This window comes from Pelophylax lessonae, assembly GCF_965119305.1.
Source record: "Pelophylax lessonae genome assembly, chromosome: 10".
Classification (NCBI taxonomy): domain Eukaryota; kingdom Metazoa; phylum Chordata; class Amphibia; order Anura; family Ranidae; genus Pelophylax; species Pelophylax lessonae.
In genome coordinates, this window is record NC_138777.1 from 101,178,547 (window position 1) to 101,205,838 (window position 27,292).

At 43.1% G+C, this 27,292-nt stretch overlaps 1 protein-coding gene across 1 annotated transcript; it reads left to right on the top strand.

Moving 5' to 3' along the window:
• Positions 1-2,742: 2,742 nt before the first annotated feature.
• Positions 2,743-26,320, top strand: LOC309565974 (zinc finger BED domain-containing protein 4-like; the record flags this gene model as incomplete). The annotated part of the gene is made up of 4 exons (XM_082271000.1): positions 2,743-3,210; positions 3,452-4,058; positions 24,399-24,408; positions 26,073-26,320. The coding sequence occupies exons 1-4, from the start codon at positions 3,092-3,094 to the stop codon at positions 26,318-26,320; spliced, it is 984 nt and encodes a 327-aa protein (XP_082127126.1). The 5' UTR covers positions 2,743-3,091.
• Positions 26,321-27,292: the final 972 nt, after the last annotated feature.

Sequence of the window (27,292 nt, forward strand, 5' to 3'; positions counted from 1 at the left end):
CCTTAAAACTGAGACCCCCATCCAGCACTCTGAGCAGCACTGGGCAGCAGCATTACAGGCCTCCTCTCTGACCTGACCACTGCAGGCATCTGGCACTGTGCAATGCATACAGGCCATCCGTTAGACCTGAGACTACCATCCATCCAGCACTGTCCATGTCCAGCAGAATTACAGGCCTCCTCTGACCACCGCAGGCATCCAGGGCACTGTGCATTACAGGCCATCCCTTAGACCTAAGACCACCATCCAGCACTGTGCATTACAGGCCATCCCTTAGACCTGAGACCACCATCCAGCACTGTGTGCATTACAGGCCATCCCTTAGACCTGAGACCACCATCCAGCACTGTGTGCATTACAGGCCATCCCTTAGACCTGAGACCACCATCCAACACTGTGCAGCAGCATTACAGGCCTCCTCTGACCTGACCAGCATATGCATCCAGGGCATTACAGGCCATCCCTTAGACCTGAGACCACCATCCAGCACTGTGCAGCAGCATTACAGGCCTCCTCTGAGCTGACCACCATAGGCATCCAGGGCATTACAGGCCATCCCTTAGACCTGACCTGAGACCCCCATCCAGCACTGTGCCTTTTACAGGCCGTCCCTTCGACCACCTGAGACCACTATCCAGCACTGTGCATTAGATTACAGGCTATCCTTTAGACCAGAGAGACCACCATCCAGCACTGTCCAGCAGCATTACAGGCCTCCTCTGACCTGACCACCACAGGCATTCAGGGCATTACAGGCTATCCCTTAGATTTGAGACCAGACCACCATCCAGCACTGTGCATTTTACAGGCCATCTCTTAGACCTGAGACCACCATCCAGCACTGTCCATCAGCATTAGGCCTCCTCTGAGTCTGACCACCGCAGGCATCCAGGGCACTGTGCATTTATATTTACAGGCCATCCCTTAGACCTGAGACCACCATCCAGCACTGTGCATTAGATTACAGGCCATCCCTTAGACCTGAGACCACCATCCAGCACTGTCCAGCTGCATTACAGGCCTCCTCTGATCTGACCACCACAGGCATCCAGGGAATTACAGGCCATCCCTTAGACCTGAGACCACCATCCAGCACTGTGCATTTTACAGGCCATCCCATAGATCTGAGACCACCATCAAGCACTGTGCAGCAGCATTACAGGCCTCCTCTGACCTGACCAGCATAGGCATCCAGGGCATTACAGGCCATCCCTTAGACCTGAGACCACCATCCAGCACTGTGCAGCAGCATTACAGGCCTCCTCTGACCTGACCACCATAGGCATCCAGGGCATTACAGGCCATCCCTTAGACCTGACCTGAGACCCCCATCCAGCACTGTGCCTTTTACAGGCCGTCCCTTCGACCACCTGAGACCACTATCCAGCACTGTGCATTAGATTACAGGCCATCCCTTAGACCAGAGACCACCATCCAGCACTGTCCAGCAGCATTACAGGCCTCCTCTGACCTGACCACCACAGGCATTCAGGGCATTACAGGCCATCCCTTAGACCTGAGACCACCATCCAGCACCACCATCCAGCACTGTCCATCAGCATTAGGCCTCCTCTGAGTCTGACCACCGCAGGCATCCAGGGCACTGTGCATTTATATTTACAGGCCATCCCTTAGACCTGAGACCACCATCCAGCACTGTGCATTCGATTACAGGCCATCCCTTAGACCTGAAACCACCTTTGAGGACTGTCCAGCAGCATTAGGCCTCCTCTGAGTCTGACCACCGCAGGCATCCAGGGCACTGTGCATTTATATTTACAAGCCATCCCTTAGATCTGAGACCACCATCCAGCACTGTGCATTAGATTACAGGCCATCCCTTAGACCTGAGACCACCATCCAGCACTGTCCGGCTGCATTACAGGCCTCCTCTGACCTGACCACCACAGGCATCCAGGGCATTACAGGCCATCCCTTAGACCTGAGACCACCATCCAGCACTGTGCATTTTACAGGCCATCCCTTAGACCTGAGACCACCATCCATCACTGTCCAGCAGCATTAGGCCTCCTCTGAGTCTGACCACCACAGGCATCCAGGGCACTGTGCATTTATATTTACAGGCCATCCCTTAGACCCGAGACCACCATCCAGCACTGTGCATTCGATTACAGGCTATCCCTTAGACCTGAAACCACCATCCAGCACTGTCCAGCAGCATTACAGGCCTCCTCTGACCACTGTCATCCACACAGCACTATCATCCAGAGAAATGTCCGTGACAGCGTCTGTGACTAGTAGAAAGAGAAGAGAAGATCTATGGGTGTATTTTACATTTGATGCTAAGGACAACAAGACCCTTTGTAATCCCCATGTGGAGTGACAATAACTGGTAAAAATACAACAAACTTGAAGCATCATTTGAGGACAACTCATCCCGAAATTCATACAAAAGTATGCAGTGCATGATAGCACTTAATTCCACTTTTGTATATTATAAAAAGACAACTTGGAGCTGAGTGAGAGATAATGTAAAATCAGAATAACTAGAATTTTTCCCCCTAATTTAACCCCACAGATACAGAAAATCTCAAATGATGGACCAAGTCAAGCCAGTGCACCACAGCAAACTATTTACACTGCACTTTTAGGTGCTTCAAAATAAAAAATTGACTCTAAGGAACAACAGGTCAGAGAGGAGGCCATAGCAAGATGGATTGGGCGCTCCGGATTACCAGTCAGAACGATTGAAGATGAGGACTTTGTTAGCATAATGGAGACAGTAGATAGAAAGCTGACTGTTCCAAAGAAGACTAAAATAAGCAATCTGATTGACAAACAATATGAAGATGAAAAACAAAAATTCAAAAAGAGACTGACTGCTGCTCGGAGAGTATCTATTTGCACTGATTTGTGGACCAAAAAATGACTCTCAGCTTTATTCCTTGCTATAAATGCATGCTACTTTTGTGTTGAACAACATAAACCTGAACACATATTGTTGGCCCTTGAACAATTAGCCCACCCACACACTGCACAGTCAATTAAAACATTTGTGGACAAATGCTTGCAAGAGTGGGACATACCAAAGAGGAAGATCCTCACAGTGATAACAGACAACGGGAGCAATATGGTGGCAGCATTTAAACAAACAGCAGCAGCAGCAGAAGAACCACCCAGCTCTATTGAGGAAGACTTCCCCATGACGGAAAGTGACTCTGAGGCGGAGTCTGAAATTGATGATCTGCGGTGAGCCAATTTTAATATTATTTTACATGACACGGTTGACACCAGGTAATTATCACATGCATATGAGATGATTGATATGGGGGCACTAGTATCTGCTCTACTGCTCTATGGGTGCATCTTTGTTATTTTTCCAGTAGTCTTGTGTAAAAGTATTCCCATAAGATGTTAAATGTTAAAATAATAGAATGGAACAGAAAGCTTTTCTATACTTTATGCTTATTTGGCTGTGTTCCACTGTTAGGTACCAACAGATCGACATGGATCGGACACCATGTGTAGTGCATACCTTACAACTTGTGGTCCACATGTTGCAGAAGGAGGCAAGCGTGAAGAGAAAACTGGATAAAGCAAGATCAATAGTGAACCTCTTCCACAAGTCTTCCATCGCAACACAGAAGATATTGGAGCATTGTGGCCTGACCCTTTTAAATGACTGCCCCACACGCTGGTCAAGCACATTCAACATGATCGCAAGACTCCTCAAACTGAAAGAGTCAGTCTGCCAAATCGCGGACAACATGGTATGGGACAGCTTGCTCCCTAGTGAATGGCAAAAGCTCACATCATTGCATGACCTACTGCTGCCTTTTGCAGAACATACTAAAACCCTCCAGAGTGACACCATGTCCATGTCCTGGGATGTCCTTGCTCTCTTTGATCTACTCAGCCACCTTGAGGACTTTAAACAGAACACTAGCTACCAAGACCTTGCCACAATTGCACAGAAAATGAAAGGGAGTGTGAACCAGCGTTTTGCTTCATTTTTAGATCCAACAGATGAAATGTTTTCGCCACTTGCAGCAGCTGCTTGTTTTGTCAACCCTACTGTCTGTGAAACCCTTGTTAATGTGGCAGATCATGAGAATATTCAGGAATTGCTTAACCACTTAAGCCCCGGAAGATTTTACCCCCTTTCAGACCAGGCCCTATTTTGCGATTCGGCACTGCATGACTTTAACGGACAATTGCGCGGCCGTGCGATGCTGTACCTAAACGAATTTGTCGTCCTTTTTTTCCCACAAACAGAGCTTTCTTTTGGTGGTATTTGATCACCTGTGCGATTTTTTGATCATGCGCTATAATCAAAAAAAGAGCGACAATTTTGCAAAAATAACAATATTTTTCACATTTTTTATATGAAATTCCCCAAAAAAATGTAAAAATCAAATTTTTTTTAAATTTTTGGGCAATTTGTTTTCTGCTTCCTATGTTTGGTAAAAAAAATCACAATAAGCGTATTTTTATTTGATGGTTTGCGCAAAAGTTATTGCGTTTACTATCTAAGGGAAAGATTTTTGTCATTTTTGTTGTTTTTTTTTTTAACGAGTAATGGCGGTGATCTGCAATTTTTTTTGCGGGACTGCGACATTGGGGCGGACAGATCGGAGCCTTGACTGACATTTTTTACACTTTTGGGGGTACCAGTGACATTACTACAGTAATCAGTGCTATACATATGCACTGTTAGTGTAAAAATGACACTGGCAGGGAACGGGTTAACTTTATTAGAGATGCAGTGACTATGTGTGTCCCTAGGGGCGTGCTTCTTACTGAGCAGGGATGTGGCTGTCTGTGTGTGGAAAAGCACAGATCAACGGTCCTACATAGCAGGACCGTTAGATCAGTGCTTTTACACAGGGGAGAATGACAGATGGCTTTGTTTACACTAGCCGCCTGCCTTTCTCCCTTCACAGCGGACGATCGCGAGTGACCGGTGGACATCGGGTCCGCCGGTCACACGCACGGAGGTGTCCGTGAATGAGCCGAGGCGGGAGCGCGCTTGCCCGCTATTGGCTCCCAGGCTAGTGACGTACCGGTACGTCACTTTGCCTGGTCGGGGCTGACCGCCGCAGTATATGTACTTACGGCGGTCGGCAACCGGTTAAAAAGGCAGAGGAGTATGCGATAAGAAAATTCTCTTCGCCCCACACGCAACATAATGAATTGTCTGAAGATGATGTGGAACTAGTGGAACAGGAGAATATTGAAAAATCGGAGGAAGTTGAAGAAGCACCAGCATCCACATCTAAGCAGCCAAACTTTCGGTTTCTTTCTAAATGCAGCAGAAGACCCAGGCAGAGGATCTCCCCAAACAGCAGATCAGAAAATATAAGGAAGAGCTTTTGCATCAAGTTGAGGACACCACTGCAACAGATTTTTGGCTGTCAAAGAGTGACAATATTTATCTATTTATTTAGCTAAAACCTTTTGCTTTAGACCTGCTGGCTTAACCAGCTTCTCAAGTCTTTGCAGAGAGGGTATTCAGTGTCACAGGTGACCTCTCTAGAGGCCGGCAGAATAGACCAAGGGTCATTTTGGCACGAAGTGCTTTCCTTAAAATGAATCAAAACAAATAAAAGTGTTTTATTCTTGTTATTTCTATTTCTATAAGAGTGAATGAAAAATTCTGCGCAAATGGATGTGGTTAAGCTAGTTAATGGCTGCAGCCTACCCCAAAAATATAGGTGAACTATATTTGAAAAATAGCTATTTTTCTCCCATACATCTAATATAATAAAAGGCAGCGCCAACATACCCCACTTATCCCTATTTCTATAAGAAGCAAAGGAAAAATGCACACAGGCTACAAATGCCATTAGTATGTGAAACAATAACAACAACCACCACTTATTAACTCCTCTCTCTCTTAGCATTGATAAATGTTACAATAGAGACAAATATCACACTAATGAAAAAGAAAAATAGATCAGTAACGGTGTCATGTGCCTGGATGTCCTTGGACTGGAGGGTTTCTTGATTTGTGGCTTGCAGCCTTGCCTGTTGTGCCACAGAGAAGCTCTGGAGTTTTGGCAGTGATTTTTCCAGCCTGATGCTTGCCTTGCACTCACTAGCCCCACCTGCTGTCAGCTGCGAACAATGTTCAATTTAACCAGCTGTGAACAATGTACAATTTAACCAGCCTTTAAATAGCAACACTTCCTGTTACTGAGTGCCCGTTTGTTTTGGAATATCTTCCTGGGTGTGCTGCTTGCTCTTTGATAGACTTTCGTGTATGAACTTTTGCCTGTATTCATGACCCCTCTTCAGCCTGCCGAATCTGTACTTCACAGCCAGCTTGTGTATGACTTCTGCCTGCCTGACCATTCTTTGGATTTTGTTTGAATACCACTTTGCCCGATCTGTTGCCGGCCTGATCTCTCTGACTTAGTCTTCGCCTGAATACTCAGCACTCAAGCCCCACTTCGGACTTTATACCTCACAGGTACCTAACAAATGGTCAAAAAGGGCAGCCTTACGTCGGGGTCCTGCTGCAGTAGTCTTTTTAGTGTAATATTTACCTCTATAGTCATTGTGAATGCTGAGACTGAGAAAGAGGAGAGAGGAGTTGATAAAAAGTGGTAAGCCTGTTATAATTCAGACCCTAATGGCATTATTGTAGACTGTGCACATTTTTATTGAATACATCTGAGAATTAGAACTGTTACAATAATAAACTGGCACTGTAAATGGGTTCTTAACCACTTGCCGACCGTTCACATTGAGCGTACTGCGGCAAAGTGGTTCGTTATCGTCCAGCGACATAGTACTACGTCGCTGGACTCCTCCCCCTGTAGGCGGCGCTCGCGCGCCGCCGGAGGAGCACTCCCGCTGTTTTCATTCACAGCGGGAGTCGGGCCAGGGGGGGAGTGGCGGCAATCGCCGCTGCTCTTTCCCGATCGTCGGGGAATCTAGTTTGGAGCTCTGTTTACACAGGCGGGCGGATCTCCTAAGTGACAGGGAGTCACAGATCGGAGTGTTCAGCATAGCTGAACATCCGATCTGTCACTGACTCACTCAGTCACCTCCCCCCACACACGTCAGTAAGCACCAGGCATACATTAACCCCTCCCTCTCCATTAAAATTAACCCCTTCCCTGACAGTGTCATTTTTACAGTAACAGTACATATATATAGCACTGATTACTGCAGTAATGTCACTGGTACCCACAAAAGTGTCAAAAATGTCAGTCAAGGGTCCGATCTGTCCGCCGCAATGTTGCAGTCCCGCAAAAAAAATCGCAGATCTCCGCCATTACTCGTTAAAAAAAAAAACACCAAAAATGACAAAAATCTTTCCCTTAGTTAGTAAACGCAATAACTTTTGCGCAAACCAATCAAAATATGCTTATTGTGATTTTTTTTACCAAACATAGGTAGCAGAAAACAAATTGGCCAAAAATTTAAAAAAATTAGATTTTTACATTTTTTTGGGGGGGAATTTCATATAAAAAAATGTTAAAAATATTGTTATTTTTTCAAAATAAATGCTCTTTTTTTGTTTATAGCGCAAAAAGTAAAAATCGCACAGGTGATCAAATACCACCAAAAGAAAGCTCTGTTTGTGGGAAAAAAAGGACGTAAATTTCGTTTGGGTACGGCATTGCACGACCGTGCAATTGTCAGTTAAAGTCGCACAGTGCCGAATCGGCCTGGATTTAAGACAGCAAAATCCTCCGGTGGTAAAGTGGTTAATGTAGAAATAAGCATTACCCTCCTCAAGTTACAGTATTGGTTTATTATGCAGTGCCAGTGCCAGTGCCAGACTGGCAGTGACAGTGCCTGTGCAAGTTTGCAGCTGTTCTTGGTTGTTTGAGGCAGGAAGTTGTTCTCTCTGAGGATGTTTTTGTACCATTCTTTATTAATGGCTGTGTTCTTTGGCAAAATTGTGAGTGAACCCACTCCCTTGTTGGCTGAGAACTTAGCAAATCCCCCCACAGTGGTCTCAGGATGCTTTACTGTTGCCATGAGCATGACTGTTAGGAACGCTCCCTGAGCACACTGATGTGCTGTCTGTCATCCAAAGGGTTAACCTAGTTACATAGTTAGTGAGGTTGAAAAAAGACAACAGTCCATCCAGTTCAACCTGTGATGTGTGTGTGTGTGTTTGTGTCACGTACCTGGGAGGAGTCTGAGTTGACGAGGTCGGCCTCTCTTATATCTCCGGCCCAGACCCCACTGAAGGTGAGACAGAGGGTGTCAAAGGCCAGGAGGGACACGAGTGCCTGCGGTTGTTGATGGATCAGGATAGGCTGCTTGTCCGGATCCTGGAAACTGGAACATGCAATGCTGTATGGAACATATGCAGCAGATAGCCAGACAAGCACTCGGGTATTTCTGAGAGACGGAGTCAGAGTAGTAGGAAAGCCAGGGTCATCAACAGGCGGTGCAGCAGGGTACCAAATCGTAAGCAGAGCCAAAGTCAGGGACGGAGCCGGGTCAGGTTTAGCAGAGAAGCAGAAGCAGAATCCAAGTCCAAGTTCAGAACAAGCCAGGTCAGCAACAGGGAAGCATACAGGTATCATCAGGTCACAGGAAACAGCTGAAGATCAGTCAGCACAGGAAACAGGAATGAACTTCCTTTAAATAGCCTGTCTGGCACCACGCCCATTAGTCATTCTTCTGGGAATAGCCTGTGCACGGCCACGCCCCAGACGTCTCACAGGGATTCCCTGACATTGCCCCCCCCTTAAGGGCAGCCTCCGGATGCCCAACATAGACCGTTTATCCGGATGTTGTAGAAGGTAGGCTCGTAACAATCGAGGAGCATGGACGTTTGAAGCAGGCTCCCAGGAATTATCCTCAGGGCCATAGCCCTTCCACTTGATAAGAAGCTGTGTCCGACCACCCCTTCTTCTACAGTCCAGAATAGACTCCACCTCAAATTCTTCATTACCTTCGATCAAAAGGGGAGCAGGAACTTCAGATCCACGATCTGGAAAGGGGTTGGGAACTGCTGACTTCAGTAAAGAAACGTGGAACACGGGATGGATCTTCAGATTACCTGGTAAGATTAATTCGAATGCCACAGAATTAATCTTCTTCCTGATAGAAAATGGACCTAGGTATCTTGGGCCAAGCTTTTTTGAGGGACACTTTAATCTCAGGTTTGCTGTAGATAGCCAGACCTTATCCCCCGGTTTTAAATTCAAATTCCCTCTCCTTCTTCTATCAAAATTTTTTTTATTACCAGCCTGTGCCTTCAAAATGGTTTCCCGCAAAAGCTGACTGTTGGTATTAAGAAAATTTAGTCTTTCTTGTACAGCTGGTACAGCAGATTCCATAGGTAACTCAGGTAGGAAGGAGGGGTGATATCCATAATTGGCGTAGAAAGGAGACTGCTTGGTGGCGGAATGAACGGAGTTATTATAAGCAAATTCCGCTAAAGGGAGGAGTAACACCCAGTCGTCTTGAGAAAAAGAAGAGAAGCACCTTAAATATTGTTCAAGAGTTTGGTTTGTCCTCTCGGTCTGTCCATTTGTTTGTGGGTGGTAGGCAGAAGACAAACAAAGTTCAATGTTTAATGCTTCACATAAAGCTTTCCAAAACTTGGAAGTGAACTGCACCCCACGATCAGAGACAATGCTGGCTGGAATGCCATGCAATCTCCACTTCTTTGATAAACGTGGAGGCAGTTTCGGAGGCAGAGGGAGTTCCTTTCAGAGGTATAAAGTGTGCCATCTTGGAAAGACGATCAACTACGACAAAGATAGTTGTAAACCCTTCAGATGGAGGAAGTTCCACAATAAAGTCCATAGAGATCATACTCCATGGTTTTTCAGGTACAGGGAGGGATTCCAACAGGCCCCAGGTCTTGGCCCGATCAGACTTGTTTCTGAGACACACAGAGCAGGATCTGACATAGTTTTTACAGTCCTTTAACCAATCTGGCCACCAAAAGGAACGGGAGACCAAATCAGAGGTTTTATGGATACCAAAGTGTCCAGCCAGAAGATGATCATGACACTTCTTAAGAATGGTGACCCTCAGTTGTTCGGGAATAAAAATTTGTTCCTTGTGGAAATAAAGTCCATCCCTCTGCTGGAGATGCAAGTTCACAGGAGGTGGGGAGTTTGCAACTGTCCCCTTGATCTGTGACATCAAGTCTGTTTGCAAGAGTAGGAAATTCTTAGCTGGCAAGATGGTGTCAGGTTCAGGAGGTGGAGCTGGTTCAGGAAACATGCGAGAAAGGGCATCAGGTTTGCAATTCTTAGAGCCCGGACGAAAAGTTATATGGAACACAAATCGAGAGAAGAAAAGTGCCCATCTTGCCTGTCGAGGTCTTAATCGTTTCGCGGTTCTTAAATATTCTAAGTTCTTATGGTCTGTAAAAATAAGTATAGGGTGTGCAGCCCCCTCCAGTAGGTAGCGCCATTCCTCCAGGGCAGCCTTTATGGCTAACAGTTCACGATCTCCTACGTCATAGTTCCTCTCAGAGGAGCTTAATTTTCTGGAGAAAAAGGCAATAGGGTAGAGTAGGGACTTGGCTCCTTGTCGTTGGGATAGTATAGCCCCGACCGCATTTTCAGAGGCATCCACTTCAAGTACATAGGCTAAAGCGGGATCTGGGTGTTTTAAAATGGGAGCGGAAGTAAACAGAGTCTTTAAGAGTTCAAAGGCGGCTTGAGCCTCTGGAGTCCATTTGAATGGGGTAAACTGTTTGGTCAGCTGTGTGATGGGGGATATGATGCCAGAAAAGTTCTTTATAAACTTCCTGTAAAAATTTGCGAAGCCCACAAAGTGCTGTACTGCTTTCTTGTCCTCGGGGGCAGGCCATTCCAGTACGGCAGATACCTTTTGCGGGTCCATAGCAATGCCATCCGCAGAGATAATGAGTCCCAGAAATTGGATAACCTGTTTTTCGAACTCACATTTCTCCGCCTTTGCGTAAAGACGGTGTTGGCGAAGTCTGTCCAGTACCTTCTTTACATGGTTTCTGTGTAGGTCGAGAGAACTGGAAAATACAAGGATATCATCCAAGTATACGATGATAAACAAATCAAGATAGTCCCGAAATATATCATTAACAAGATGTTGGAATGTGGCTGGGGCATTACAAAGACCGAATGGCATGACCAGATATTCGAAATGCCCAAAGCGCGTTCGAAACGCGGTTTTCCATTCGTCTCCTTCACGAATTCTGACTAGGTTGTAGGCACCCCTCAAATCAAGTTTGGAGAACACCTGTGCCCCTCGTAACCTCTGGAAAAGTTCGGGAATTAGGGGAAGAGGATAACGATTCTTGACAGTTATCTTATTGAGATCGCGATAATCCACACAGGGCCTAAGGGTATGGTCCTTTTTCTCAACAAAGAATATGCCCGCTCCTGCGGGTGAAGTGGAGGGTCGGATGAATCCTTTTTCCAGGCTTTCATTAATATAGTTACGGAGAGTCTCTAATTCTAGCTCAGAGAGAGGGTAGATTCGGCCAAAAGGTATTTCAGCCCCTGGCAACAGTTCAATGGGGCAATCGTATGTACGATGAGGAGGAAGAGAATCAGCGCTCTTTTTATTGAAAACATCCAGGTATTCGTGGTAAACTGTGGGTACCAGTTTCAAGACTTCGGGGTCCGGGTGGATACCAAGGAGAGAGGTAGCAGTAAGAGACTCCTCAGGAACACAGTGTGCCCGGCAATAGGGAGAAGAGAAGGAAATCTCACCCGTGAGCCAATTGATTCTAGGGTTATGGGCCTTCAGCCAGGGTATACCAAGAATGACAGGAAACATGGGTGATGTTATAACGTCCAGGCAAAGGAATTCTTGATGACCAGAGGAGGAAGAGCAGAAAATTGGAGCCGTCTCTTGTGTCACTGGACCAGACTTGATACCAGAGCCATCAGCCAGGTGAACAACAAACCCTTGTTTCTTGGTACAGAGAGGAAGATTGTGTTGGGCTGCAAATGTCACATCCACAAAACAGCTACAGGCCCCAGAGTCTATAATAGCAGGAACAGAGATAGTCTTTTCAGGAAGTTTCAGATGGCAAAGCAAGGTGAGATGTGTTTGATCAGTCCTGGGTGGATGCATCATAGAAATCCAGTTAGAGGAGGTTCTGCAAGGCCTCACAGGACAAGTCTGAATGTGGTGACCGGCATCGCCACAGTAGAGGCAGAGATTGGAGCGATACCGTCAAAGACGTTCCGATGTGGACAGAGGGGATCTCTGGAAACTCTTTCGTGAAGGGTAGTGAGGTACCTCTGGGGGGTTAACGGTAATGAGAGGAGTATCAGCCCCAAACTCCGGGCGGACCAAAGGAGCCTTGTTAGTTCTTTCGGCTTGCCTCTCACGTAGCCTCCGGTCAATCTGGATGACAAGGTTCACCAGGTCTTCTAAGGCCGTTGGTACCCCCACCCTGGCAAGTTCATCCTTTAGGGCATCAGACAAGCCAAGACGGAACTGATGATGGAGGGCCGAATGGTTCCACAGAGTATCGGCACTCCATACACGGAAATCTGTCACATAATCCTCCACAGGCCTTAGGCCTTGCTTTAACTTGCTAAGCTTTGATTCAGCAGTCCGATGACAAAAAGGATCTGCGTATAGCTGGGACATGGCAGAAAAAAAAGAGTCCATGGTTGTCAAGGCTGGATCGTGTTGTTCCCGAAGATGGAAAGCCCAGGATTGGGGCTCATCCTGAAGGAGCGAGATAATAAACCCCACCTTGGTATCTTGTGAAGAGAATGTTCGAGGTAACAGGGAAAAGTATAGTTCACAAGAATTACGAAAAGTCCGAAATTTTCTTCGATTTCCAGAAAAACGTTCAGGAATGGGAACTCGAGGTTCCGGGTGGAAATCCGCCGCACAGGATGTGCTGGGCTCCGTCAGAGAAGAGTCATTTTTGCGGGCCGATAATTGATCTTCGATGCAATCCAATTTTCCTTGCAGGCTTTGTACAATGTGGGATAGTGCAGAGATCGATCGGCAAACGTTCTCCAGTGGAGAGACCTCCCTTTCAGACTCCATAGTTGGCTGACTGATACTGTCATGTACCTGGGAGGAGTCTGAGTTGACGAGGTCGGCCTCTCTTATATCTCCGGCCCAGACCCCACTGAAGGTGAGACAGAGGGTGTCAAAGGCCAGGAGGGACACGAGTGCCTGCGGTTGTTGATGGATCAGGATAGGCTGCTTGTCCGGATCCTGGAAACTGGAACATGCAATGCTGTATGGAACATATGCAGCAGATAGCCAGACAAGCACTCGGGTATTTCTGAGAGACGGAGTCAGAGTAGTAGGAAAGCCAGGGTCATCAACAGGCGGTGCAGCAGGGTACCAAATCGTAAGCAGAGCCAAAGTCAGGGACGGAGCCGGGTCAGGTTTAGCAGAGAAGCAGAAGCAGAATCCAAGTCCAAGTTCAGAACAAGCCAGGTCAGTAACAGGGAAGCATACAGGTATCATCAGGTCACAGGAAACAGCTGAAGATCAGTCAGCACAGGAAACAGGAATGAACTTCCTTTAAATAGCCTGTCTGGCACCACGCCCATTAGTCATTCTTCTGGGAATAGCCTGTGCACGGCCACGCCCCAGACGTCTCACAGGGATTCCCTGACAGTTTGCTTTTAACCTAGTGCAGGCTAATTGCAGCAATTGGCAATTGTGAGTGAGCCCACTCCCTTGTTGGCTGAGAACTTAGCAACCCCCCCACAGTTGTCTCAGGTCTCAGGATGCTTTACTGTTGCCATGAGCATGACACAGGACTGATGAAGTGAGCTGATGCTTATTTTCTATTCCCTGGAGTGAGTCTCTGGACAAGGTTTTTTTGGGATGCCCCAAACAATCAGAAAGGGGAATGAATCATCAGAGAAAATGACTTTACTCCAGTCCCTTTGACACCAGGTAAAGCTGCTGAAAGGTTGTATTGTGTTCTGTTCAGTTTCTTGACCTGTTAAAGTTCATGTAAATATGCACTGCATGACTGGTATCGTCCCGAGCCTGCAAAGTTTTTATTTTTTTGTATTTTTATTACATTTTTACATTTTTATGTTTACCCCCTTTGGTCAAAAAAGCAATATTCTTGGCAAAACAGTTTCACCTAAATAAAGACTTAATGACTAAATCTTTGTCTGTGTAGTGCTAGTGCATGCCCAAATCTTAATAACATAAATAATAACATATTCAATTTTTCACTCCAGCAGTAGTATATAATGAGTTTTGAAATTGTAGACAAATGCTTAAATAATGCATTACAAATTACAGTTGAACTACACCCATTTGATTATAGATGACTAAAATGAGTTTTAGTCGACTAAAATGTAGGACGTTTTAGTTGACTAAAATGTACTGGAGTTTTAGTCGACTAAATACAACTAAAACTAAAACACTTAATAAAATAGGATTAAAACTAAAATGCCATTTTAGTCCTAAGACTAAGACTAAAACTAAATTGAAGTTTGCTGCCAAAATTAACACTGCTCCTGTTACATTTGCCTGTTTTAAACTCTGTTGTTTTAACGCCACTTATTCAAATTTGCCACTTTGTCAAAGTTTTCATCAAGCAAAAAGTGGATAAGCAAGCTTAAGGAGTGAGTTTTACAGAAAGTTAAAAAGTTATATAGTACCTCTAGCACTTGTGACCTATGAATCATCATGTGGGTGTTGGACTTTTACAATGTTGGCCCCAACCTTTTTTCATTTATTCATCACAAGTTTGTAATTTTATTTTTGTAAAATCTAAAAGATGGCGCCTCCCAGTGGAAAGATGTGCAATTTAAATACTGTATCTAGTAGATGGATGCAGCTGCCATCAATTTTGGATAAACCAAAAAAATGAAAAAAAAAACCAAAAAACAATTTGAGGCGCCAAATCTAAAAGTGCTTGTGCTGAATAAAAAGATTAATAAATATGAAAACATAAAAATATTAAATAGTTCAATAATTCATAAAGTTCAAAAATTCATCCAGTGCACAAATTGCATAACATATACATTTAGCATAAAATCCATTAATGCATAAAGTGCAGAACTTCCAGTGAAAGTATTCCACCACAAAAGTGACAAAAAAGTGCTGAACAAATCTTCTTGCTTAAAAAGTGACAGTGCTTAAATTTTTCCTTCACCTGTGAACGTTAGGGTTACTCACTAGCTCACTCTAAAATTATAGTGTAATTTTGATGGGTGGCCTCCCTGGGCTCAGAGTAGCCTAATATGAACTCGTCCCCCAGTCAGGATGATTTAGCCATTTCCCAAGGAAGATAAAAACATATGATTGCTCAATAACGTTTTAAGATTTATTGGAAGCAATGTAAATCAATGAATGGTACACTCACAATTATAAGTGCCACAATCAGAACATTCAGACAGCAAAACAGCCAAGGCGAATATGCCTGAATGCCCCTTGGTTTCAGCGTGTGTTCCAAGGTGCATTCCAACAGGGGATGGAAGTGATGAACCAGAAGTAGCCGGACCAACCTCAATGCATTTCATGACACCGCGTCATCAGGAAGTTAGTCATTGGCTATCTTTCTGGTTCCTATATACTCACAACCTAATTCTAATTGGTGGATATTAACCTATTGAAAATTGAACTTGAAAAAGTTCTTTGCTGAAAAAACTAGTGTTTAAGCACCTCCTGAGTCTTCAGGTTTTAAACTTAGTGGTTTGAAGAATAAATTAGTTTTTAATCCTAAAACCAATAATTATCAATACACAGAAGTGTTTAAAAATATGGTGCAACAGGAATTTAAAGAGATTAAGGTCATCAAAAACCGTAATTCCGCAAAAGTATGGGAAGCCATTAAGGAATTAGAAAATAAAAAGGATATAGTTATAGCCCTGTGGACAACAGAGGAGGATTTGTCATTTTAAAAAAAGAAGAAGAACATGAAAAGGAAATGACCAAAATTGTAAGTGACAGTACCACTGATGAGAAATTAAAAGGGTATCCCACTGGAAAATTAAAGAAAAAAGGATGAGTGGATTAAGAAAGGAACTAAACTGGGTATTGTGGATAAAAAATAAGCAAAATATATGAATATTATGGCCCCTAAAATACCAGTTATCTATGAAGAATGAAAAATGCATAACAGTAAAGAACATCCACCTGGGAGATCCATAATAAGTGGTATTGGTTCTCTTTTTGCCAGAGTGGGACAATATTTAGACATCTATCTCCAACTCTTGGGATAAAGTAAATAAAATGCAAAGGGAAGAACTAATTAAAGATAAATCCAAAACAATCAACAAACAGGAATGGGCCTTTATAACGGGATCTAATGCCCAATACAAAAGTGTAGAGAAGAGTATTAAAAAATACTGGCCAATATTATTGGGAGATCACACCCATAAAAAACTACTTCCAAGTAAACTTACATTTATTTATAAAAGAGCACCAGGGTTGAGAAATCTCATAGCAAAAAATATTGTGAATCCCCCTAAGAAAGGAAATACATTCCTGCATAGGGATGGGTTTTTTAGATGTGGTAGGTGCAAGGGATGCCACACCACATTAGATAAAAGAAGGAAGGTTGAAACTTTTATGGCCACTGATGGGAAAGAATTTAAAATAAAAAAGTTTATCACTTGCAGTACACGGTATGTAACTTATATGTTGAAATGTCCATGTGGCTTGAGTTATATTGGCAGAACCATTGAATGTTTAAATAAACGTATAAATGAACATGTTTACAATGTTCAATGAGGCTATAAAAATCATAGTGTCTCGAAACATTTTTCCACAACAGGGACCCATCAAAATTACATTTCTATGGAATAGACCAAGTACAAACACATTGGTGAGGACGTGACATGCGTAAAGAAATATCAAAAAATTAAATGCAGTGGATATATCGACTCAATACCCTTAGCCCACTGGGTTTAAATATAGACATAGATCTAAACTGTTTTATCCATGATTTTTAGTTCTGTATTGGACTTTGGCCTTTCCAATGAAACATATCCTTATGTTTTAATCATTCTTAATACCAATATTTTATTTATGTTTTTAATGTTATTCCTGTCCCACCCAACAACACATATTACCCTACAATTTTTGTATTATTATTAATGTTATTCTTTTCCCACCCAACAACACCTATTACCCTACAATTTTTGTATTATTATTAATGTTATTCTTGTCCCACCCAACAACACTAATCACCCTACAATTTTTGTATTATTATTAACAAATCTATTGTATTGTGTAGTTAATCTTCATGTTTCCTATTTTAAACTAAAGGTTTTTTAAATTAAATATTTTAATTAAAATCCAATGGTCTCCCATAAATAGATACACTTTTTACCACATAAATAAATTAATTTTGGTATATTATATCTTTAATGAATAAACCAGATTTATAATGTATTTATTTAAAACTATGCCCTCTATTCCAAAATATAAAAAGTATTAGGTAATAAAATCTTCATATTTGATTCTTTTTGGTCAAATTAAATTTTAGTTGGTAATTCCCCCTAGTTCATCATTAATATTTATGAATTCACTACCTTAGTTATCAATATCAGGATTATTGATTAGATCTATTAGTAATAAATAAATAAATAAATAAAAAATATAAAAGCATTAATTATCCACCCCTCAATACTAGTCAAATTAATTGATCTTTATTATGGCCCACAATTTATCCTATTTTGGATGGATTGTAGTTAAGGTAATATCCTATCCCCCCTCTAGGTTGACTTTTAGATGAACCATCCGATTATAATTTTATAAGAATCTCTTATATATATTTTTCATTATTATTCTTTATCTTATTTTTCAAATGGTACATTAGTAAATATTGTTTTTATTAAAAGTCAATTTGTGTAATGTAAAGTGGGCAATATATAGGAATGTGACAAACAGGAAGTGCTTAAATTGTGGCCGGATGCTTTCCTATTTGACACGGACTTGATAGGACCTCATTGGTTAATATCCACCAATTAGGTAGCGAGCATATAGGAACCAGAAAGATAGCCGATGACTAACTTCCTGATGACGTAATGTCACAAAATGCTTTGAGGTTGGTCCAGCTACTACTTCCGGTTCATCACTTCCGCCCCCTGTTGGAACGCACCTTGGAACGCACGCTGAAACTAAGCGGCGTTCAGGCATATTCACCTTGGCTGTTTTGCTGTCTAAATGTGCCGAGTTCATATTAGGCTACTCTGAAACCAGGGAGGCCCCCCTGTAAAATTACACCATCCATCTAAGGAGGCTATTTGAAAATTTTAAAGTGAGCTGGGTCCTGGAGGCCACCTTAATTCTGAAAGTCACCCTCACATTCAGGGGTGAAGGAAAAACTTAAGCACTGGCACTTTTTAAGCAAGAAGGTTTGCTCTGAACTTTTTTGTCACTTTTGTGGTGGAATACTTTCAAAGTTTTGCACTTTATGGGTTAATGGACTTTATGCTAAATTTATATTTTATGCAATTTGTGCACTGGATGAATTTTTGCACTTTAATAAATATATAAACATAAAAATATAATTCATAATCTAATTATTCAGAACTAGCACTTTTAGATTCAGCGCCTCAAATTGTTCTTTTCTTTTTTGTAATTTTATTTATTTACTTTATTGAGCTGTTTTTGATGTACAGCAAATTTGCAGCAGCTTGTTTATGTTGCTTTATTTTGCCATCACTTTACTTTTTCAAATGACTTTTTTGCAATCTGACACTAACTTGTTGGGGGGGAACTGACTTACTGCCATTGACATCCCCAGTGACATTAATACAGTGATCAGTGATAATAATTTACACTGTCACTGTACTAATGACACTGGCTGGGGCGAAGTTAACATCTAGTGTGATCAAGGGGTTAAATGTGTGCCTAACTATGTGTAATGTGTGTAAACTGTGCTGCTTTTACTACGTGATCCCTCAGTTTCTCATCTCTGCTTTGCAGGAATGAGGAATGACAGATCACTCCTTCTGTACAGAGTTCTTTGTTGTTTATCAACACAGAGCTCTGGGCTGTGATTGTACACAGCCGATCAGCAGGTCCCAGCCATGAATCATCGGCCAGGACTTGCTTACAGGCTTCTGATTTGTACAATCACAAGGGGAGCTTGGGCAAAGGGCACGAATGTGCATGCCCTAAACCCCGAAGTAAGCAGCTAGGTACAGGTATGTCACTTTGTCTACTCCAGCCACTCACCCGCAGTACATTGCGGGCGGGCGGGCGGTCAGGAAGTGGTTTAAGTGGCCTAGACTCGAGCAATCTTATCTTTTAAAAAAATGCTAGAAAGTTGTAAACACTAACTTTTTAAATTCTTTATTGCATCTCTTGATCTCCCACAGCGACAATTGCATGCCATTTCCCAGGGCAGAGTTCCTGTGGTGACAACACGTCTACATAATGTGTGTAGAAAAGACCACTTATAGTCTTCATTGTAACTTTTGTGACTTAGTAACAATGCAGGAATGGGAGGTAGGGACTGAGGACTGAGTGTTCTCACCCTATGCATGTGCCTTCATTGTGACCTTATTGCAAGATCATGAGGTATTAACGTAATGAAAGCTTTGGAGATGACAAGTCTCATGACAAGTCGCAGCCTATTCTTTTCAATGGCACCCAAGCAGATAAGTGCAATTTAAAGTCTCAGCGACTTTGAAAAGGTGCCTGCACTACTTTGGTGTGACTTTTGATGCGACTTTGGTCCATTGAGTGTAAAGTCAGATCAAAGTTGCATCAAAGTTGAGCTCCAGAGTCACACTGAAAATCATGCAACTTTGATGTTGCGTTAGTATGAATGGAGCCTTAATTGATTGGGTTTACTTATGTGTTAAAGCATACGTCAAGGCAAAAAGAAAAGAAACCAAAAAAAGAAAAAGTTAATCCAGTAGATGTCTTCAATAAATACACATGTCCCCTGTTTTTTTTTTTTTTTTTTTGTTTTTCTGCTAAAATAATTATTCTATCTCAATGTTTTCATCTCTTCTCTAATAAATCCCAAGATATGTCCCGAGATAGGAACTATGATAACACAGAAATGTGCAGAGGACACAGTACATCTTTGAATTTCTAAAAGAGCAAAAGTATTTTTAACCCTTTTAAAACAGATATAACAATATATTTTCTTTACGGACATGTAGCACCCTTTGGGTGTGCTACTAGTGTTGGTGTAGGTACATTTATTTTGGTATGACTCATGATAACTGTGTGAGTTTGTAATTAGGCCGGGTAACTGCAGGTCAGGCTGGATAGCGTGCAGATGCAGGCCTCTGATACCTGGATCTAGAGGCTTGGAGAAGCTTCTGGAAGTTATTGGGTTGAGCCCAGTAGGTCCTGATCTGTATACTTGAAGAAATCTGGCCAATCCCCAGGCAGAGGACCTGGCAGGGTGGCTGGGTCAACCCTAAATAAGGTAAGTCTGGCCAGCAAGGGAGTCTGGTCAAAGATAGAGTGCTGAGGAGGCTTTCAGTGGTCTAGGAGGGGTCCCCTAGGTCTAGGGGGGGATTTGCCTCCAGGCTGGGCTCAGGTTGTCAGGAATTCTTTCAGTGTCCGTTTTGACAAAGATTTGTGCCCAGGAGCAGAAGGGAGCAAGGAGGACAGAGTGAGTACATCAGCACACCTCTGGATTCCCAAGGGGAGAGACACATGTAGCAAGCTTTCAAAAGGGCAGCGATGTGCTTAACCCATTTACCCCTTGTGCTGGAAGATCTTCGGAGCAGCCAGGTGGGCTGGTAGACAAGCAGCCAGGAGGGCTGGTAGTACCTACATGCAGACTTGTATAAAGTACTCGAAATTTCTACTTGAGTAAAAGTACAAGTGCTCGATCAAAAAGTGACTTAAGTAGAAGTGGAAGTGCTCGCAGAAAAAGTTACTTAAGTAGAAGTACTAAAGTATTCAACATTTTTTTTACTTAAGTATTGCAAGTAGTTTTTTCCAAAAAATTGCTACTTAAGTACTAAAAGTAAAAAGTACCAGTAGTTTTGAAAAAAAATTTCTACTCAAGTACTGAAAGTAGAAGTACAAGTACTGTGTTATGTAGTTATTAAAGAAAGAAGTCAAAAGTTTGAACATCATATTGTTTTTTATTATTTCAAATGATTTATTCAAATGATTAACCTGTGTTTGTTAGTAGTTTCTTGATGCACTTTAAGCGCTGTAGCACCATTTATTTGTTTGTTTCATATTTTCTTTTTATTGGAAAGATTTGGTATAGCAGCTTTTATTATACACAGCCTTTATTTTCGTATGCGCTGATTTACAAATTACATTATACACATTTTTTTGAACTTCATGAAACCTGCCATCTACTGTTCTGGCAGTGGTAATTTTTTTAAAAGTAACGAGTAACTATGCAGCACAAAAAAAAAATACTTGAGTAGAAGTATCCAAATCATCGAAAAAATGTAGTGAAGTAAAAGTAGAAGTAGGAGAAAAAAATTCTACTCTAGGAAAGTACAGATACCGCATTTCGGTACTTAACCACTTTACCACCGGAGGATTTTCCTGCTAAAAGACCAGGGGTTATTTTGCGATTTTTTACTGCGTGACTTTAACGGACAATCGCGCGGTCGTGCGACGCTGTACCTAAACGAATTTCACGTTCTTTTTTTCCCACAAACAGAGCTTTCTTTTGGTGGTATTTGATCACCTGTGCGATTTTTTGATCACGCGCTATAAACAAAAAAAGAGCGTAATTTTTGCAAAAACAACAATATTTTTCACTTTTTTTTATATGAAATTCCCCCAAAAAAAAATGTAAAAATCAAAATTTTTTAAAATTTTCGGCCAATTTGTTTTACGCTACCTATGTTTGGTAAAAAAAATCGCAAAAAGCGTATTTTGATTGGTTTGCGCAAAAGTTATCGCGTTTACTAACAAAGGGAAAGATTTTTGTCATTTTTGGTGTTTTTTTTTTTAACGAGTAATGGCGGCGATCTGCGATTTTTTTTGCGGTACTGCGACATTGCGGCGGACAGATCGGACCCTTGACTGACATTTTTGACACTTTTGGGGGTACCAGTGACATTACTGCAGTAATCAGTGCTATATATATGCACTGTTACTGCAAAAATGACACTGGCAGGGAAGGGGTTAACAGTATTGGACAGGGAGGGGTTAAGTGTGTCCTAGGGGCGTGATTCTAACTGTGCAGGGACAGGTCTACTAGTGTAAAAACAAAGATCAACAGTTCTACATAGTAGAACTGTTTGATCTTCACTTTTACACAGGGAGAACTGACAGGCGGCTTGTTTACACAAGCCGCTCTGTCTTTCTCCCGCTGCACCGGCGATCGTAGTGTGACCGGCGGACATCGGGTCCGCCAGTCACACTCCCGCACTCCTCCGTGAACGAGCCGAGGCGGGCGCGCGCCTCAGCGGGCGCGCGCCCGCCCGCTATTGGCTCTGGAAGGAGTGACAGGCGAGCGACGTAGACCTACGTCACTCTGCCTGGCCGGGGCCGACTGCCGCAGTAAATATACTGTGCGCAGTCGGCAAGCGGTTAAGTACAGTACTTAAGTAGTTCTACTTAGTTACTATACATCTCTGCCTACATGCAATGAAGCTAGGGGCAGTTCTGCAGAAGAGAGGAAACACTCTGGCATGCAGTTTTGCAACATATTGTGATATTTTCCAAAGGGGACTAAGAGCTCCTAGTCTGCAAGGGACTTTGCCACTGATCCTTAAAGAATCAATGTGTCTAGGAAAGAGAACAGTCCAGGATCTTTTCTCTGTACATAGGAAGGAAGCTGTCCCCATCTGTTCTTTCAGTCAAGTAGGGCATCCCATAACCCCTCTACCCCATCTAAGTTGTTGTCCCCAGTAAAAACAACAAAAACAAGACCAGCAACTGATTTTGTGTGTCTGCAAGTGGAAAATGTGTGTTGCCTGGCTTTGCAGAAATAGGGAAACCAGTTGCTAGAAGCCCTTGCAGGGGTAGTGCTACAAACACAAGTCCCAATACTTTTGATAATATAGTGTATTTTCAATTGTATATTTAACAGACCAAAAGCAGCAAATAAAGAAATTTAGAGTTCATATACACATTAACCACTTCCCGCGCACCCTATAGGCAAATGACAGTGGGAAGGTGGTTACATTATCCTGACCAGACGTCATATGATGGCGGCAGGATAATGCGCTCTGTGCGCCCCCTCTTGGTGATGTGGCGTGTCATTCTGACACACCGTATCTCCGATCTCTGACGTAGGCTCTTTACCATGTGACCAGCTGTGTCCAAACATAGCAAATAGGAAGTGCCAATGGTCGGCTTTCCTCAGTTCGTGCCTGACAGGCACGATTAGAGGAGAGCCGATCTGCAGCTCTCCTGACAGGACTAGGTCTGTGCTGGTAATCAGAGCATTGATTACCAGTGCAGACCCTTGGGGGGTGCCACTAGAACCACCAGGGATGCCCACCCATGACCCCAGGGATGCCCATCATGGCCACCAGGGATGGCAATCAGGGCTCAGGAAGCCCGCCAGTGCCCTCCCCATCAGTGATGCCTGCCAGTGCCCTCCCCATCAGTGCTGCCCACCAGTGCCCATAATTGCCATCTATCAGCGCCGCCCACCAGTGCCCATTATTGCCCACCAGTGCTGCCTGTAAGTGCCCATCAGTGCCGCCCATCAGTGCCCATCAGTGCCACCTATCAGTGCCCATCAGTGCTGCCTATCAGTGCCCATCAGTGCTGCCTATCAGTGCCCATCAGTGCTGCCTATCAGTGCCCACCAATGCTGCATATCAGTGCCACATATCAGTGCCCATCAGTGCTGCATATCAGTACTGCCTATCAGTGCCCATCAGTGCTGCATATTAGTGCCACCCCATCAGTGCCTCCTCATCAGTGCCTGTCAGTGTGGCCTCATCAGTTCTCATCAGTGAGGAAAAAACGTATGTATTTACAAAATTTTATAACATAAACAAAAAAAAACTTTTTTTTTAATTTTAAACTTTTCAGTCTTTTTTTATTTGTGTAGCAAAAAAGAAAAAACCTTGCAGTGATCAAATACCACCAAAAGAAAGCTCTATTTGTAGGAAAAGCTGAAAATTGGTCTGGGCGGGAAGGGGGAAAAGTGCCCTGTATTGAAGTGGTTAAGTATATGTACACCTATTATAATTGGCGCTAACCTGTTTCAAGTCCCTACCACAAGGGGGGCGGGGGGCGGGATGAACAAAATAAGCATGGAGCTGGAAATTACTTTTTCTTAACATAGTAGAGAAGATCATGCACTGCCTCTGTTCTGCACTGTGTCTCCTAGCAACATTCTTGATAAATTTCTTCATGTCTGTATTGTGCTTGTTGATTATTTGGACTCTCTATAGATATAGTATCTTTCATCATGTTGAAAGAAAGCGCTAACCTTGTTTGGCTAGCATAAAAAATACATATTATTTATTACAAGGAACAAATATTAGTTTTTTCATTACCTTATACCACATGGACATTTGCCATAATTTTCTATTATTATTTCAGTACCACATCTTTGTTTAATAGAACTTTCTTTTATTCTCTTTATGTTTTTCCAGAATGGTATCAGTGAGAAAACATATTGCCAATGATAAGAAAATATCGTATACACATATTTCATGTACACATTTTACTGTTGCCATAAGACAATCACTCAAATGCTGTGATTGCCACAGCTAAACAATTCCCAAGAGATCACAGTAGAATGTGAATTTGCAAATTTAAGTAGTGTGTTGTTCTGAAGATTTATAGCAAAAATAAAAAGCAGTTTTTCCCTGTGTTATAGTTTCCAGGTATTGTGTTATAAATCATTGCATGCCTCGCTGCTGAAAATGAAGGAACAGCATTTATATACCCATATTGGAAGAATAGATACAGTGAAATAGGTTCTGCTCCCTCATAAATAGACACTTATAAAGAAGTTGGCACCACAGTAGTGAAAATCAAAATGAACATGATACTTATTTACGGTGCAACAGTAGCAGATGTAGCCTTTAGCAGAATTACATACTGTAGTTCATAAGGAAAGGTGTTTTTTTTTTTTTTTATGAAATACCATTTATTTTTCAAGACCATGCTAACTCTGCAATAATTTGATGATAAGGATATTACAATAACTAAATCATGTTTCTTGAATAAGAATTTAACTAACCCACTAATTTAACTAGTCATCTCAAATTACTTTGTGACAAGAGCACATTGTAACACCTATCCTATAGTTAAAAGAATTTGTCTGCTCCAACATCTTTTGTAACCACTTAAGGACCAGGCCTATTTCTGACACTTGTTGTTTACAAGTTAAAATCAGTATTTTTTCTATTTGCCACATAGATATTTAATTGTGTCCTAGTATGCTGACAGTGCCACCGTGTTACGACTATGCATGGGTAACAATTCTACCTGAGGTGTGAAAAATGATGCTCCTTACCTGGAATGAGTATGTTCATCTATGTTTAATATACCTTGAAATTGCACTGTGAATTAGATTTTGTTTTGTTTTATGAATATTTGACACAATAAACTTTTTTCCTGACAGTCTCCATGGCAGCCTATGTGTGGGTTAACCCCACCTCCACTCCAAGGGTATAGGACCCCCCTCCCATAAATTTCAGCTCACAGGTACAGCCAGTGTTCCTTTTTTGTCCTCCTCCAAGGACTGGATTTATTGGATTAATTGTGTATCCGATGGCCGGCTTACCTCAAATATGGATCAAGCGGTGTCTGTGTGCCCAGGGCCCAGCTTGAGCGGGTGAGTGGCACTTTAAATATCCCCCTGGCTACGTGCAGTTCTCCTGTGGACTTCAGCCGGCATTCCTTGGCAGGGTCTGAAGAGCTCTCTGCAAGTATTTCCATGGCAGTTTTATTTGTCTTGTCTCTCTCATTGTCTCTTTTACTCCCTGGTGTTCCAGACGCTTCCTTCCTCCTCCTACTCTGCTAGATACTGCAGGCGCATGTGCAGTCAGCATGTGGAGCTTGGTCCCGGTCCCGCGTATGTGGACTACGCCGCGATCGAGGCCTGGTTCGCGTATGCGTAGTCGCGATCGCGGCCGGACCGCTGATGACGTCATCCTGGTGGGGAATTTAAACCGCTATCAAGCCCCAGTGCTTTGGGAAGTACTGTGGGCATAGCACACACAGCCATGGTAGCCAGACCGCCCAGTAAGCCTGTTGGGGATGTGGGGCACATGTCCCGGAGGACAAGTCCCTTTGTGAGCCATGCTTCGCTCACGCAGCCGGCAAGAGGGAGACTGAGGACCAAAGGCTGGAGTCCCTGGTGAAGCGGGTGGTGCAGCAATCCCTGAAAGAGTGGGGAGCTGCTCCCGCACAAGGTCAAGATACAACTAGCTCTCCCATTGAGGCCCTAGAAGATCAGGGCCCCTCTCAGCCGAGCTTTACTTCTGGAAGGTCATCTGACAGTGACTCCGAAGAGGATGGAGCTTTAGGGGGTTTTGACTTTGCTCTGGTTTCACCATTGCCCTGAAATGGGAAGATCCTGTGGTTCCCCAGGCAAAGCAAAGAAAATTCTTCAAACACCTGGGTAAAGAGCGCCTTAATTTTCTATGCCTTACTGAGCTGAAGAACATCATTACGGACGAATTAAGTAAAGGGGACAGCAAATCTTTCCTATCTTCAAACTGGAGAAGCTCTATCCATTCAAATCAGAGGATGTAACTCATTTGGAGTCAGCCCCTCTTCTAGATGCAGCACTCTCAAAACATGTTACTTTGCAATTGGATGATGCAGTCTCTTTTAAGGATCCCTTAGACAGGAAGATAGATCTGGACCTAAAGAGAATTTACGTTATGGCTGGTGCAACCTGTAAACCTGTCCTGGCTTTAGCCGCCATGTCCAAAACTTTGGAAACTTGGGTGTTCGACATCGAGAGTAAGCTGGGCAGCATCTCAGATGAGGCAGTAGAAGGTTCCCCAGTCCAAGAGCTCAAATTAGCCTCAGTCTTTTTGGGAGAATCCTCCATCGACACCCCTTGTCTCTTGTCCAGAGCCATGCTTTCCTCGGTTATGGCCAAGCGGGCTCTATGGCTGCGCCCCTGGCTTGCTGATCCAGAATCTAAACAAGCCTGGTATAAAATTCCCTTTGAGGGTTCATCCCTCTTTGGGAATAAACTGGATAGCGCGGGCCACTGGGGGGAAATCAGGTTTCCTTCCCCAAGATAGATGTCTCTTTGGCCAGAAGAAGTCTCAACAATCTAGGAAACAGTATACAGATCGGGCAAGGGATGCTCGCTCCTACAGGCCTGGTCGGGACTTTAGGAGGAATTGGAGAGGAGGTCAGACATCCTCCCGAAGATCTTCCAGAAACCTTGCTCCTTCTGGGCAGGAAAGTGCTAAGTCTTTTTGAGATTGGGCCCACTCAGACATGCAAGGTAGGGGCATGTCTGCTCAACTTTCGGGGTGTCTGGGTGGCCTCAATCTTGGACTTCTGGACTGTCAAA